At 38.9% G+C, this 16,437-nt stretch overlaps 1 protein-coding gene across 4 annotated transcripts in view; it reads right to left on the bottom strand.

Annotated features, from left to right (window-relative positions):
• Nucleotides 1-1,994: 1,994 nt before the first annotated feature.
• TTC13 (tetratricopeptide repeat domain 13) overlaps nt 1,995-16,437 on the bottom strand; it is a 77,741-nt gene continuing 63,298 nt past the window's right edge. For 2 of the 4 annotated variants that reach the window (XM_056113627.1, XM_056113629.1), the window contains 7 exons: nt 15,016-15,100; nt 10,762-10,868; nt 8,867-9,002; nt 6,849-6,928; nt 4,065-4,143; nt 3,843-3,922; nt 1,995-2,751 (listed from right to left, as the gene is read on the bottom strand). In XM_056113627.1, the coding sequence (XP_055969602.1) occupies nt 2,637-2,751; nt 3,843-3,922; nt 4,065-4,143; nt 6,849-6,928; nt 8,867-9,002; nt 10,762-10,868; nt 15,016-15,100 (682 nt within the window). In that variant the 3' untranslated portion in view covers nt 1,995-2,636. Of the gene's footprint in view, nt 2,752-3,842; nt 3,923-4,064; nt 4,144-6,848; nt 6,929-8,866; nt 9,003-10,761; nt 10,872-15,015; nt 15,101-16,437 lie in introns of all 4 variants that reach the window. The other 2 variants (XM_056113626.1, XM_056113628.1) reach the window with 1 other exon arrangement.

A 16,437-nucleotide genomic window follows, 5' to 3' on the forward strand; every position in this document is an offset into this window, starting at 1 on the left:
GCGTTTGCCTTGCTCACAGCACACCGGGGTTCGATTCCTCTGTCCCTCTCTGAGAGCCCGGCAAGCTACCGAGAGTATCCTGCCCGCATGGCAGAGCCTGGCAAGCTCTCCGTGGGGTATTCAATATGCCAGAAACAGTAACAAGTCCCACAATGGAGACATTACTGGTGCCTGCTTGAGCAAATCGATGAACAACTGGATGACAGTGCTATGCTACAGTGCTACTGAACTGGTAATTTAGAAATTAATTTGCATGTAAATCATGTTCAGAACCTCAAGTCTATAACTGATTCATAATTGGCAATTTTTAACAAGATTATTTCTCATAAATAACAACTTTGGAGAATATAAACCTGTTCCTTATAGGCACTAGAATGCATTAAAAAATAAACCAAAACATATGGATCCCCCTATTCCTGAAAATCTTTCAGTATCTGTATTGCAAACCACAATGCCCAAAAGGAAGAGAAAGAGAGAGAGAGAGAGAGAGAGAGAGAGAGAGAGAGAGAGAGAGAGAAAGAGGGAGAGAGGGGGAGAGAGAGGAAGAGAGAGGGAGGGAGGGAAGGAGAGAGAGAGAGCAGCTGCCATAGAGGTAGGGTGGGAGGTGATGGGAAGGAAACTGGGGAAACTGGTGCTGGGAAATGTACACTGGTGGAGGGATGGGTGTTGGAATACTGTATGACTGAACATGAACAGCTCTGAACTGAACAGTATGACAGAACATGAACACCTCTGTAAGGGTCTATTTCACAGTGATTGAATTAAAAAAATTAAAAAACAAAACAAAACTTATGGATCACTTAATGAATCACCCTGGGAGATCCTCTGATAACATGGTGGCAGCATTCTAACGAGGTACATATAGTAACACCAAATAGTAAAAGCAGTACAAGCCTTTGCCTGAGCACCACGAGTGAGAGCTAAAGCTGGGAGGAGAAGGGGCCTAGGGGAGGGGGTTGTCAATAAAGGCCAAGGAATGTAGTCAGTAGAGAAACATGGTTCAGGAGATCAGGCTGTCAGGAAACCAAATGAATTTTAGGAAAACTGGAAATGTCTGAATCATCTTACATCGTGCAAGCTAAAATTTCAATCAGTAGAACCTGGAGCCTTGCAAATTAAGTTATAAGCATTTATTCAAAAAGAATTTATTTCATGTATAAGGGCATATCCAATGATGGGCTATCAATGTGGGCTATCAGTAATGACCGGTGAAATTTAGGCGAGTGAATCATAGGACTAAAGTAATTTTATATGTATGAAAAATAGCTTTGGGGAAAAAAAAAAGAGGCCTACTTTGTGGGAGAGATAGTATAGTGGGTAGGGGACTTGCCTTGCATGCAGTTGACTGAAATCAACCCCTAGTACCCCACAGGGTCCCTCAATCCCCACTAGGAGTAATCCCTGAGCACAGAACCAGAAGCAAGTCAGGTGTGGCCCCCACACTAAAAAATCACCTAATACAAAGTACTACCATTAATTCTAATTGCAAGTACTTAATATATTTGATTTCATATTATCAGTTAGGAGGTAAAAATTCCAGAGCAGAGGAGGCAAGCTTTAATGATATCCTAAATTGATGTTTCTTAGGTCCAGTTCCTGGACTACCTATGTGTGAATTACCTAAGCAACACTGAAAATGCAGATTCCAGGCCCACCCCTAAATATCAATAATAGATGAAAACTTTCATGTTGGTATCAGAGACTTTGTCTCCTTGTCTCCTCCCTTCTTTCCTGTTAATCTCCCTGAACTGCCACCAAACAGATTTTTTAACTCTAAGCACCTCAAAACTTGGACTTTTGTTTTAAACCATAGGTACTTTCATTCTTAAGTACTGTATCAGAGAGAAATGAAAATAATTTGGAAATGACAAAGTTTAATGAGCCCATTTCCCTCAATGTCATTTATCTGGTCTAATTTTTTTTTTAAATCAGTAATACTCAATATGTCCTCATACCTGAAAGTGAAACTGGTTACAAAATAAAACCATACATAATTCAGCATCAAAAACTGGTGACTTAGAGAAATCACCTCTGTTTATTTTTTTTCAACGGAGAAAAAAAAAACATGGTTCAGTAATTCAGTGTTTGGGTCACTGACAAATACTGTCTGCATCATTTAAAACAAACATTTCTGGCTACAAGTTCTGTAAGATGTGTTGATGTTCCACAAGTATTCCATAATTCAAGTAAAATGAAGAATCTACATGTGAAAAGTATGAGAGTTGAAAATAAGATGTCCTGATGTCATATTACAATATGTATAAAAAAAAGTCTTGGAAAAATCTCCAGATTTTTGAAGGAAGAAAACACTTCTTTTGTTGTTATTTTTGTTCCTTTTAATTGTTGTTTTAGTTTTAGAGTTAACTGTTTTTGTTGTAAGAAAGGATGTGCATGACTTTGTAAGTGGAAAACAACAGTCCAGTGGCTAATATATTCACTTTTCCCTTTCCCACAAAGCCCTCTTGTGATTTTTGTTATGGTTCGGAAAAGTAAAAAAAAATATTTCAAGTATTCAATTCTTATCAAAAATCGGTATCAAAAGTAATAAAGGACCTAATTTCTTTATAATTCCACGTTTTAAAAAATAACTTAAGCAAGAGGTCCGGCCCTTCACTTGTATAAATACCATAGCATAACTAGAGTTTCTTAAGACAACGTGGAGAGGAGTCAGTGTTTAGCACCTCAATCATAGATCTTAATGTTGGGAACATCTCTGACACTGATGGGAGAGTCTTATAAGAAGGTGAAATACTGAAAAAGAAAAACACAAAGAAGTAATGTGGAAATTAGCACAATTTTACAAAAAAAATGCACATATCATATTTTTTCTATCTAGTATTTACTATCAATACTCCATATATATGATGTTAAATAATATTACAACATCAGAAAGAAGCTTAGAACAAAAGAGATTTTTCTATAGCTATGAACTGGAAGAACAGTTGGTTCTATCAGACTCTCTAGATAGTTTAAGTTTTATTTCAGCCCAATATTATACACTGTTCTAAGAGCTTCTGGAAAAAAGAACCAGGGAAGATCAGAATTGGCTAGACTCCTTGCCTAGGGTGAATATAAGATTATTTCTGACTAGTAATTACTGACTCACATATATTCCTCACTTAAATTAGAATAAATTACCTTCTCAAATCTAGAGTATAGTAAAATTGCAGATGAACAGGCATAATGCTTAGAGTATGTCTGAAATGGATTCCAGTGTGTTTTCAAATTCATTCCTGAGTAGGGTTATGTTCTTTGTCCCATATTCTCATATACTCCCTACTCTTAGAGAGCAGGGCTAAGGAACTAGTACAGGGGTTAGGGAGTCTGCTGTGCACAGACACAACCACCGTTGGATCCTAGGAACCACACTGCTCCCCTAAGCATCTCAGTACATGGCCCTGAAGGCTCCCAAGGACTATCATGGTAGCCCTGTGAGCCCAGAACTACGGGGCCTGAGTAGCACTGCATCTTTGGTTATTAGCATTCAACCCAAAGGCTTTGTTCATCAAGAATCGTAGCAGTGGCCCCCAATCTCCTGAGCACCACTGGGAGGCTCTACCCCACAAAAAACGGTAATAAAGTAACCAATTGAAAGGAACAACTGATAATATAAATAATAGATTTATCATTTTTCTTTCAAAAACTAGTTTCACTACTCATCCTTTATGCGGTGTTACACAGTAATAAAACATTTTCACCATAAAAAATAGGTATTTATTAAACTGTAAAATAAACTTATAAAAACAAGTGTAATTCTAGTTCCATGTAACTCCAAAAGTAATGGAAGAACTTTTTCTCACTTGTTATATTACCCTCTTGTTGACCCCCTCATAAGCAGTTACCTTTTCAAGTTCATCCAGCTTTTGGCTATTTTGCTAAAGGCCTCTGAACCAGGAGCTGTCATAGCTTCAAAGTCAACTAACTGAAAAAGAAATTTAGGAATGTGATCAGATATGGAGGAGACAGGCTCATTTTGGGATCCAGTTAAGTTATATTTTAATGCAAAAACCCGCAGATTGAGATTTAAATACAACCAATCATTTTCCCTTCCAGCTCCAACGTACCTTCCCTTTGGGAATTTTTCCTGCAACTTCTTTTCCACTTGCCATCAGTGCTCCCACAATCACTGAGTAAGCTATTACACTAGTTAAACAGAGAACAATTACTGATCAGTCCTAGTCTACAAAACACTGCTTTTAAAAGTTCTCCTTTTTTCTTTAGAAACATGAATAAGAAATGTGCTTGCTTATGTATTTTAGCAACTTCATGAGGCTTGGGTTTTAAAATGCATATATAGAGTATATTTTATACTATAATACAAAATTATACTAACTTATTATTATACAAAATTATTATAATACAAAATTATACTAAAATACAAACATATTTATCATTTAACTCTTTAAAATTTTGTTCACCCCTCCCCTTCCAAAAAAAAGTGAACACAGTCTCAGAATATGCTAACAGATCAGTTTTAACATATTTTACATTCTGTGTGTCCCTATGAAAGGCACCCCAGGACAAAGATTAACTAAGGTACAGTTGTTGAGTAGCAGGCTGGTGAGAGAGGAAGCTTGAACACTGGCAGAAACAGCATCCAAATCCAATGAGTTGACATCAAAAGAGTGAATCATTCTAGGGGCCACCTAGTAAGGCAGAAACTCACAGCTTTTGTATGCTGCATTTTCAAGGAGTTGGGAAGGCAAGGGAGGCAGAGAAGGCAGGAAAATGGGCTGATGGGGAGAGAAAAGCATGCCTACAGGCATGAAAACATTAAGAAAGCCAAGAAGTTGAAGCAGAGAGGACCAATATAAAGATTCCTGTAAGAAGTTTCACAGGGCACAGAAAGGATGGGTAATGAGGCAATAGTAACCAGGGCAGGACCGAGGCAATGTATACAATGCCATCAAGTTTACACTTGATTCAACAGGGATCACAATAATAGGTTCAGGTAGTTTGCACTTGAGCTAATACGTCGATCTATGGGAGACAGCAATGGTAAGAAAAGCCGGAGACAAGGAAGTTAGAAAGATTATGGTGTGTGATGACAAGGGTCTGAACTATGGCACTAGCAGTGAGCCTAAGGAAAAATAGTTTAGGAAACAGAATCAACAGCATGTAGAAAGTGGGTAAGAGGATGAAGGGTGAGGGAGAAGGTACATCAGATAAGGCATTTGTTTTTCAACCTCCAGTCCACATGTTTCCCCAAACACCAGGGGTAACCCCAGTGCACAAACCTGAGAGTAACTCAGCAAAATAAAAAGAGCAGTATGCCACACATGAGCCAACAGAACAGTTGTAAAGACAAATAATAAAATGCCTGCAGTGCCTGCAGGAGCGGCTGATTACAGGAGCTATAGACAGGTTTCAGGCACATCATATATTCAGTGGAAAAAAACTAATTATGCTAATATAATATCTATGTTCCTGTTTTGTTTCAATGTCTTCCATTATTACAATAAAAATTATTAGCGATAGCACAGCGGTAGGGCGTTCGCCTTACAAGCGGCCAACATGGCCGACCCGAGTTCGATTCCTCCACCCCTCTCGGAGAGCCCGGCAAGCTACCGAGAGTATTCGATATGCCAGACACAGTAACAACAAAGTCTCCAATGGAGACGTTACTGGGCCCACTCGAGCAAATCGACGATCAACGGGAGGGCCTTTACCTTTACCTTTACCACATTTAGGACAAATTTATTTTATAAAGTATTAAATATAAATATATTCAAAGATATTATTTTGGTAAAGTCTTGAATATGCTAGCTAGCAACAACATATGCCGTCTTATTTGCATAAGCCACTGCACACGTTTCTGGATAAAGAAAAGCAGAGTGAGTCCTGGTTAAAAATATTCTTGATGAACTTAGAAGTAGCAAGAATTTATTTGAAATAATAAAAACAGTATGGAATGGCAGGTGAACATATAAAAATGCATAAAACATCAGGAAAAAGCTCAGTTGACAAGAGTTTTGAGGAGAGGGAAGAAGGCATGGTAAAAATCTTGGCAAACATGAGAAGCTAAGATATAATGAGTACAAGGCATGTAGAAAATCAGTTATGTAGTTAAATTTTTGTTATGTAGATGGATCACTAGAATGTGAAAATAAGCACACTATATAAAAACTACCTTTCAGGGTCTAAGAGATAGTGCAGTGGGTAAAGCACTTGCCTTGCAAGTGACCAACTCTAGTTTATTTATTTATTTATTTTAGATTTTTATTAGTGAAACACCATGAGGTACAGTTGTAGACTTACAAATTTTTGTGCTTGGGTTTCAGTTATACAATGATCGAATACCCATCCCTCCACCAGTGCCCATTCTCCACCACCACTGATCCCAGTATCCCTTCCACCCCCTGTCCCCCCCCCCATCCCACCCTCCCTCTGTGGCAGGGCATTCCCTTTTGTTCTCTCTCTCCTTTTGGGTGCTGTGGTTTGCAAAAGAGGCACTGAGTGACAATCATGTTCGGTCTAAAGTCTACCCTCAGCACGCATCTCCCATCCTGGAAGGATCCTCCCAACACCCTTCATTGACCAACTCTAGTTTGATCCCTGGCACTGCATATGGCACCCTGAGCATTGCCAGCAGTAACCTCTGAGCATAGAGCCAGAAGTTAGTCCTGTTCATTGTTGGCCTGTGCCTCTCTGCAAAAAACAAAAAACAAAACCCCACAAAACTATCATTCAAAATTCTTTTGATGATATGGCAGATTAAGAAAATACATTTTTGGTATTCTTATAATTGTAAGGTGTACTTTTTCACTCACACTCAAAATGAGAGAAAACAGTAAAAACGAACATGTGTTTCAATGTAAAAACTTTTAAAATTATAGAATATTGCTCACCTGGATCCTCGAGAGAGTGGCATTAAATTATAAAAGTAATAAACTAAGGATAATATCAAGTTGCAAACAGCATCAGCATCCTATGAAAAAAGAGAGATGCTCATAATATGAAATACTGAGTTATAAGCCAATTTTTTAGTAGGTGACATAAAAATCACTTATATTAAGAAAAGAAAAACTTCTCTCCTATAAGAACCTACTTCTCATATTCTTGGTTTTTTTTTAAATAGCTTTTATATGTTAAATACTGCTCATATATATATATATTATTTTTTTTGGCTTTTTGGGTCACACCTGGCGATTCACAGGGGTTACTCCTGGCTCTGCACTCAGGAATTACCCCTGGTGGTGCTCAGGGGACCATATGGGATGCTGGGAATCGAACCGGGGTTGGCCATGTGCAAGGCAAACGCCCTACCCGCTGAGCTATTGCTTCAGCCCCTGCTCATATATTTTATAAAGTCACTCCCAGTGGTTCTGGAGCCACTCCTCATGAGATTCAGCCACAGGGTATAGGTCTGACTGGTGCTTGAGCAGATGTTGTACTGCTCAGGCACAGTGGCTCTGGGGGGTTAGCAGATCAACACTGTGTTTGAGATTTAATTTAGGACCCCAAACAACCTAAGTATGTACATTACTACTAGAGCTATCTTCCTCATCCCACTGTATCATTTATTTTTAATGAAAAAGGTATATATACAGTTCAACTCAGAGCATTATTTTCCTAGCTATCTTAAAAATTATAACCTTTTTTTCCTGATAAATATATTTCAATGGTCTTTAATGTACCAAAGGTGACATGCTGGATACTAACTGAAAAGAGATACTCTTTTTTTTTTTTAAGTGGGGTGGGCAATGAAGGGGAAAGGTCACAGATCAGGAAAAAGCCATTAAATACAGGTTTGGCCTTCTTCACCATGAATCAACTTTTTATTTAAATCTCTGGGGCTGGAGGGATAGCACAGTGGGTAGTGCATTTGCCTTGCACGCAGCCAACATGGCCAACACAGGTTCGATTCCCAGCATCCCATATGATCCCCTGAGCACCGCCAGGAGTGATTCCTGAGTACATGAGCCAGGAGTAACCCCTGAGCATCGTCGGTGTGACCCAAAAAGCAAAAAAAAAAAAAAAAAAAAAAAAAAAAAAATATATATATATATATATATATAGCACAGCGGTAGGGCATTTGCCTTGCACGCAGCCAACATGGCCGACCCGAGTTCGATTCCTCCGTTCGATTCCTCCGCCCCTCTCGGAGAGCCCAGCAAGCTACCAAGAGTATCTCGCCCACACGGCAGAGCCTGGCAAGCCACCCATGACGTATTCGATATGCCAAACACAGTAACAACAAAGTCTCCAATGGAGACATTACTGGGCCCGCTCGAGCAAATCGATGATCAACGGGAGGGCCTTTACTTTTACTTTTTTACTATATATATATAAATCTCTATGTGTGTGCACACACACCAGGGATGATTAAATCCAGGGCCTGCTACAAACGAAGCAGTAGTCTATCAGTGAACTAGTCTCCTGGCCGTGGCTGAACTCTCAACAATATGATAATGCAGTGTAGTAACTATATAAATTTATCACCCACCCATGCAATTACTATAGTTGCTTAAATATGGGCTGGAGCAATAGCACAGCGGGTAGGGCGTTTGCCTTTCACGGGGCTGGCCCGGCCAACCCAAGTTTGATTCCTCCGCCCCTCTCGAAGAGCCTGGCAAGCTACCGAGAGTATCTCACCCGCCTGGCAAGCTACCCATTACGCATTCAATATGCCAAACACAGTAGCAACAAGTCTCATGATGGAGACATTACTGGGCCTGCTCGAGCAAATCGATGAGCAACGGGAGGACAGTGCTACAGTGCTACTTAAATATGAGAATTGTTTTATAGGACAAAAAACCATTCTTTTAAACAAACATTAGATATATAATACCAATGAAGGGCTAGAGCCTTTAAAAAGTTCACAAAAGAGTCATAGGAAACAGGTCAAATGAAAACAAAAACCTACCCCAAATTCTGATGACAGAATGAGTACTTTTCCTTTTGCTGTTAGATCTTTATAAAGTGCATCTATTTCAGCATGATATAATTGTGTTCTTTCCTCTGTGGTCTGAGTTTCTACAGAAAATAATATATTGCCAACCCTAAAAATACAAGAATGTGTCAATTAAAAAAAAAGAAAATGTGTCAAATAATTATACTAATCAAGGGATTATGTAACGCAAAAGTAAAAAAGAAAAAGCAAATAGCATGCTGATGGCATAAAATGTACCCTAAAATGTATTCTTCCTTTCTACATACAAATGAATAATGCTTCATAAGTATGTATTTTTCCACAAAATATGGTATTTCCCTCAGTCTAACCAAAGGTTTCTACATGAGCTTAAGCCAATACAGGAGATAATAACTACATAGAGTAAATAACTACCTTATAAGAAAGGTAATGAATAGGGTGAAAAGAAACTGCTGAAATAAAATGCTATGCTTCAAGGGAAAGAAATTTTATGTAATTTTTATTTAGGAATTCCATTTCTGCCTAATAATTTAATCCGAGAATACACCCCCACCCCCTACCCCCACCCCACCCCACACAATGGAGGTTGCAAGGAAGAATACATTTTACATTAATAGCAAACTCTAACTTTATTTTTTACTTCTGGGCAACACCCAACAGCACTCAGGGCTTATTCCTGGCTCTGTGCTCAGGAATCATTCCTGGTGGTGATTGGAGGGCCATATAAGGTGCCAAGAATTGAATGAGGCCAGACAAGTGTAGCCATGCCTTATCTGCTGTACTCTCTCTCTTTCCTCCCTAAAATTTTTTTTTTTAAAGCAGGAGAATGATCTTTAATGGGAAAGGTACTTTCATAAATGACTTGGAATAGAGATTGAGACCTAAAGAATATGGAAAAATTTGGAAGCTGCTAAGTTGGTGTTTACTCAAGAAACCCTGTGTAAATTCTGGCAAGGAACCTGATGAAGAGGCTCCTACAGTTTGAGAGTAAAGGCACTTGGGAAAGTCAGTGTCCAGGGGGCAGAGTGTCTGAAAGAACATAATTTCCAGCAGTGCACTCACATAAGCTGCCTGCAGGCACTGATGCTAGGAGGCTAAGTAATGAGGTATGGGAGGACACCAAAAAGAAGTCCCAGAGATTCTTGTCCAATCAGGTGGCAGTTCAATGCAAGGGTCCAAGAATACAATGGTAATGCCCAAAAGTAGAGAGAGAGTATGGAGAATATTGTCTGCTATGGAGGGAGTGGGAGAGTGGGAAAGGTGGGGGTATACTGGGGATATTGGTGGTGGGGAATGTGCATTGCTGGAGGGATGGCTGCTTGATCATTGTGTGACTGTGACTCAAACATGAAAGCTTGTAACTATATCTCACGGTAAATCAATAAAATTAAAAAAAAAATAAAGAATACAATGGTGCTTGCGCCCTGCTCAGTACAGGAATACCCAAGTCACCTTGCTGATGCTTGGGGCCTCCAGAGTCACACCCTGCCATGCTTTGGGGCCAAGAGGGCTGCATTCAGTGATGCTCTGAGGACCAGGTAGTGCCAGAAACCAAATCTGGGTTGTTAGGTTTGGACAACTTGGGAATTTATGACATAAGTACTCCAGATGTAAGTAAAAGTAAAGTAAAGTAAAGGCCCTCCCGTTGATCATCGATTTGCTCGAGCGGGCCCAGTAACGTCTCCATTGGAGACTTTGTTGTTACTGTGTCTGGCATATCGAATATGTCACGGGGAGCTTGCCAATATCTGGGTCTAGTTACACTGGACCTTGATAATCTTCATTTTGGGATAAAGCAAAAATCAACATATTGAACTTCCCAAGACAATGTCAATACAAATATTGTATTTTCTGCCACCAGCCCATTATGTACTTAAAAGCATACATACTTGTCTCCTGTGATGGTAATTGTGAATCCATCATATTCCTTCCCTTGATCTTTGAGGCTGCGAACTTTTGTATTTACAGTGAACCCATCCTTAGTTTTAGTATTAAACTGCTTTCAGGGAAAAAGAAAATTCACATTACTATTACATAAATCATGGTAAACTTCAAAATCACCAATCTATAATGCTAACTTCAACTTCCATGTTTTTAAAAAGGGTTACAGAATTCTATTATGCAAGAGACCAAGGTTTCTCCATTCTAGCAATTGATGAACTTCTCTGCCTGCTTCTACTTCTAAATATAACCTCAAAGTTTAATTTACATTCAGAACCCCCCATCCCCCACAGAAGTCAGCAGAGAGCCTCCACACAAAACGTTTGCAGCCTGTGCTAATCAGGAAGGTGTACTAATCATTTTCAAGAGTTCATATTGAATCTTTTTTCACATTCATCTTAATAGAACAGTTATTTGTAGCAGAATAGCTGTATCCAATATCTTATAACTTCAAAACTACTCACTCAAAGCAGTCTGATTTTTCTGGGAAAAAAAAAATCAGAATTATATTTCTCAACTGACAAATTTCTTTTTCTCATAAACATACATTCACGTTAGCACACACACACACACACACACACACACACTCCAACTCTATAGACCATGGAGATGTTTATCTACAGAGCTAATAATGGTGCTCAGGGGTGATAAATAAAAGGGCAGTTTGAGATGTTAGCTTTTTAAAATATTTTTGAGACAACTGAAATTTCTGTGAGATAGTATAGCAGGTAGGAAGCTTGCCTTCCTCGCAGCCAACCTGGGTTTGATCCCCAACATCAAATATGATCCCCCTGAGCACCAGGAGTGATCCCTGAGCACGGAGTAAGCCCTGGGCATAGCTGGGTGTGCCACCCCCACAAACAAAAAAAAAAACCCCAAACTGAAATGTCAATAATTAGGTTCTTTTATTATTCCAGAAAAGTCTCCCCGAATCAATTTATTTATGTTGCAAACTTTTTATAGAACTGACAGACTTGAATAAGAGAAACAATAAAAAAAGAGGCAGTACTTCATAAAAGACATCACTGGGAGGCAGGGAAGGAGGTGGGTTATCCTAAAACAGCAGGACTCAGAATGGTGGAAGGGCACTAGGGTGAGGAAAGGAGATGTGGGAATGGAGATGTGGGAATGAATGGGTAGCACAGATAAGAAGAGCAAACAGAGCAACAGAAACCAAAATGCCTTTCTCGGAGGAAAAAATTATTAAAAGAAAATTTTGTTTTATTTTAGGTAATATGGTTATAATAGTGTTTAAGCTTATAGTATTGTTGTACAAAGTGCTACCACTACCACTACCAAGTGCCATGACCCTCCACCACTGCCCTTTAAGACTCCTCTGGTCTGATCACCAATTCCCTCCCCTCCATGACTTGCTAATACGTTTTTAATCCAACGTCAAGGGCATGTTATTGTTTGATATTATCTATTCCCTTATTTTGTCTCTATATTCCATAGATGTGTGAGATCATGCAGTATTATTTTTTTCTTCATCTGACTTTTTCACTTAACAATGATATCCTCCAGTTCTACCAGAATTGCAGCAAACTGTATGATTTTTTTCTTACATATACATAATATTCCATTGCGCGTAACACAACTTCTTTTTCTATTTTCTGTTGTTGGACATCTGGGTTGTTTCCATATTCTGGCTATTGTTCTAAGTGCTACAACGATCAAAGCTTGGGGGCTGGAGTGACAGTGCAATGGGTTAAGCATTTGCCTTGCATGCAGCCAATCTGGGTTCAATCCCTGGCATCCCATGTGGTCCTCTGAGCACCACCAGGAGCAATTCCTGAGTGCAGAGCCAGGATTAAGCCCCAAACATCGATGGGTGTGACCCAAAAAGAAAAAAATAATTTAGACGTAATGTTTTTGTGTTTTGGGAGTAGATGCCAAGTGAAATCACTGGTCACATGGGAATTCTACTATTGGATATTAACTCCAAGTGTTTGAGTCACTGCAGTTTCTAGGGAACTGATGTATATTTAATTTGTCTTTTAATAAAGTGCATTGTGAATTTCAGTGAAAGCTATTATGGCATCACATTTCACCAAGCAATTTATACACAAAGATATTAAAGTACTTCTGTGTACTTTTAAGAATGAATCAGGGGTGGGGGTGGTAGGAGGGATACAGGGATCATTGGTGGTGGAGAAAGGGCACTGGTGAAGGGATGGGTACTCGAATATTGTATGACTGAAAAATAAGCATGAAAGTTTGTAAGTCTGTAACTATACCTCATGGTGATTCATTTAAAAAAAAAGAAGGAATCAATAGCCCTGTGCCCTATCCACTGCTCAGGCCGCAATAATCATTTAATCAAAAGAAATATTTTCTGAATAAATTTGCCTTACAGTACTAAATTATAATTTAATTTATAATTAAATCATAAAAATCTCCATGCTGAGATTTTTCCATCATTATATTCAAGTTTTCAGCTAGGTCCTTGAACACTTATATTATGAATAAGGACTTCAAAAGAACTAATTCCAATCTCCAAATAACCTTTGCGTCTGTTGGTCTTTTTTTTTATATAAAGCTTTATTTCCTCCACCTGTGACCATATTTCATTTGATTGGCTCTTTTTTTTTTTTTTGCTTTTTGGGTCACACCCGGCAACGCACAGGGACCATTCTTGGTTCTGTACTCAGGAATTACTCCTGGTGGTGCTCAGGGGACCATATGGGATGCTGGGAATCAAACCCGGGTCGGCTGAGTGCAAGGCAAACGCCCTACCCACTGTGCTATTGCTCCAACCCCCTGAGTCTGTTGGTCTTAACTGGTTTTGTTTTCCTCAATTATAAGTCATAATTTTTGCCTCTTTACTTATCTAATTGGGAAAAGTTTTCAATTGTCTTGCACGCAATGGACCCATCCGACCCAAGTTCTATTCCTCCACCCCTCTCGGAGAGCCTGGCAAGCTACGGAGAGCAGCTCGCCCGCATGGCAAAGCCTGGCAAGCTCCCCATGACATATTCGATATGCCAAACACAGTAACAAGAAGTCTCACGATGGAGACGTTACTGGGCCCACTCGAGCAAATCGATGAACAATGGGAGGACCGTGACCGTGACTTATCTAATTTACTCATATATGGGATATAAGAAAAAAAATTAAGAAAACAGACAAGTCAAACAAAAACAAACCCTTGGATTCTGAACACAGAAATCAGGTGATAAAAGAGGGAGTGGTGAGGGCTTCTAATCCATTATGGCGGCGGGATACTGGTATTTTGGTGGCGGGTATGCTGCAGTAATCTATATTTTTAAGAGGTGTGAAAGTATGTCCATAAAACACACACTTTTTTTCTCCAAAGTCAGATTATACTGCTTTGTACAACAAAGGGGGTAAATTTTTACTTGGTAAACTGTAAATTCACTCACAGATCCATCTAATTCTTTTAGATTTGATTTTATTGGAGTGATCTATTTAGAACTTGTCTTGTGTCTTAGGGTTTATACCTTATTTTAGAATGTGTTGTTTTATTACAATGTCTCCTTTCTGGGTTCTTAACTAAATGTTGAAGATGTTCACAGAAATCTACACCCTGGTGAAGCCAAAAATTCCATCTGTCAGAACTGCAAAACCTGTGCTGCCTCATCCCCGCAACGGCCTCTCCTGGTAGAGCCCCCCAAGCCCCCAAGACACAACCCATCTCTACCAAGATGACAAGGAACTCCCACACTGACCTCTGGCACTCCCCACCTTTCTCAGATCCTTGTCTTTTGTATTCTGCCTAGCAAATTCTAGTCACTTTCAGAGATCTAACTTTTAATCTTAAAAGTTAATCTTAGCTTAGCAAACTCATCATCTTCTGCCTTTTCTCCCTCCATACTTTTATATATTGGTCTAGTAAACCAAAGTCTTAAAACTGCCGAATACTTAAAAACATTGTCTTCATTTACTTAGTTTTATAATGGTTATGATGTGGAAGGGCAACTGAGTACCAGTCACTCCACTGTAGCGAGAAGCAGAGTTTAATTGGATGCATTTTTTTCAGGTTTTCTTTTGCTTCTTATATTAATTGTGTACTTATGTGTTTAATTTATGTCTGATTCCCACTTTTTAATTTTAATTAGTATTTATAAATTTTAATGCTCATAGCATAATATAAATAAATAGGCATAAAACAGTTGAGTTCTATTTTAAAAAGTGTCATTCCATCCAAAAAAAATCTACTGTAATTTTGACTATAAACTTACCTTCATAATTGGAAGAAGGTCTTCTACTTTATGTACTTTTTCCAGAGCTTCTCTAACTTCCAACAATCCTTTAGGATTATTAGCTCTTAAAAAGAGAGAGGGAGAGGAAGTGGGGAGAGAGAGAGAGAGAGAGAGAGAGAGAGAGAGAGAGAGAGAGAGAGAGATAGCAATTGAAATTGTTACAGATATAATAATTAAACTACACCTTTCATTTAAATAAACCATCCTTAAATAAGACAAGGTCAATATTCAAAATGGTGGTCACATATAGTTTCTAAACAATGAGTTTAATCCTAAAAAGTTGTGTGCTGCAGATGAGAATTAAGGAAAAACAGAGCAGGCCATTGAAAAGATCCAAGAGGGAAATACAGAATAATTAACAGACAGTGGACATTGTTCATGTGTAGGTATCCAAGTCTGGGTTTGGGTAATCATTAAACTAGATTATCACTCCAGTTTTTTTTTTTTTGTTATCAATATAATCTCTGCCCCACTCGGAGAGCCTGGCAAGCTACCGAGAGTATCTCGCCTGCACAGCAAAGCCTGGCAAAGCCTGGCAAGCTACCCATGACGTATCTGATATGCCAAACACAGTAACAATTGTCACAATGGAGGTGTTACTGGGCCCACTCGATCATATTGATGAACAACAGGAGGACAGTGACAGAACAGTGACAGTGATCAATTTAACTAATATATCCTGTCATTCCAGTTTGTTTTTGCTTTTAATCCCTCCAGAATAGAACTCAGGACCTCACACATGCAAGGAATGCATTCTACCACTGGATCATATCCCTAGCCCTCCTGATATTTTTAAGTAAATATGTAGCTCTGGCAACATGGTTACAATTGTTTTAATGTTTACAGTTTTATACCAATTTTATATTTATATAAATAAAAATTAGTGGAGCGATAGCACAGCGGGTAGGGCGTTCGCCTTACAAGCAGCCAACATGGCCGACCCGAGTTCGATTCCTCCGCCCCTCTCGGAGAGCCCGGCAAGCTACCGAGAGTATTCGATATGCCAGACACAGTAACAACAAAGTCTCCAATGGAGACGTTACTGGGCCCGCTCGAGCAAATCGACGATCAACGGGAGGGCCTTTACCTTTACCTTTACTTGGAAATAATTAACCATTCATAATTCCTTTTACTCCAGTTTTCTGCTCACTATTTTACCTAAATGATATGGCCTTCCAGATGAAGGAGAATAGATAGTAATGTTGGAAACCCTAATAAAGAAATTCAAACAAATATCCTGCTTTTTAGGAGCAAAAGAATAAAAATGTCACACATTGTCTATCAAATTAGAAAGTTGAGGTCTGTGGTTGTGAAGTTATAAAATAAAAACTGGCACGTGATTACAAAAAAATGATAATTTTAAGTACTATATACAAAATACATATTTTGTTTAGTCTGTCA

Source organism: Sorex fumeus, unplaced genomic scaffold, assembly GCF_029834395.1.
Source record: "Sorex fumeus unplaced genomic scaffold, SorFum_2.1 ptg000021l, whole genome shotgun sequence".
Lineage (NCBI taxonomy): Eukaryota > Metazoa > Chordata > Mammalia > Eulipotyphla > Soricidae > Sorex > Sorex fumeus.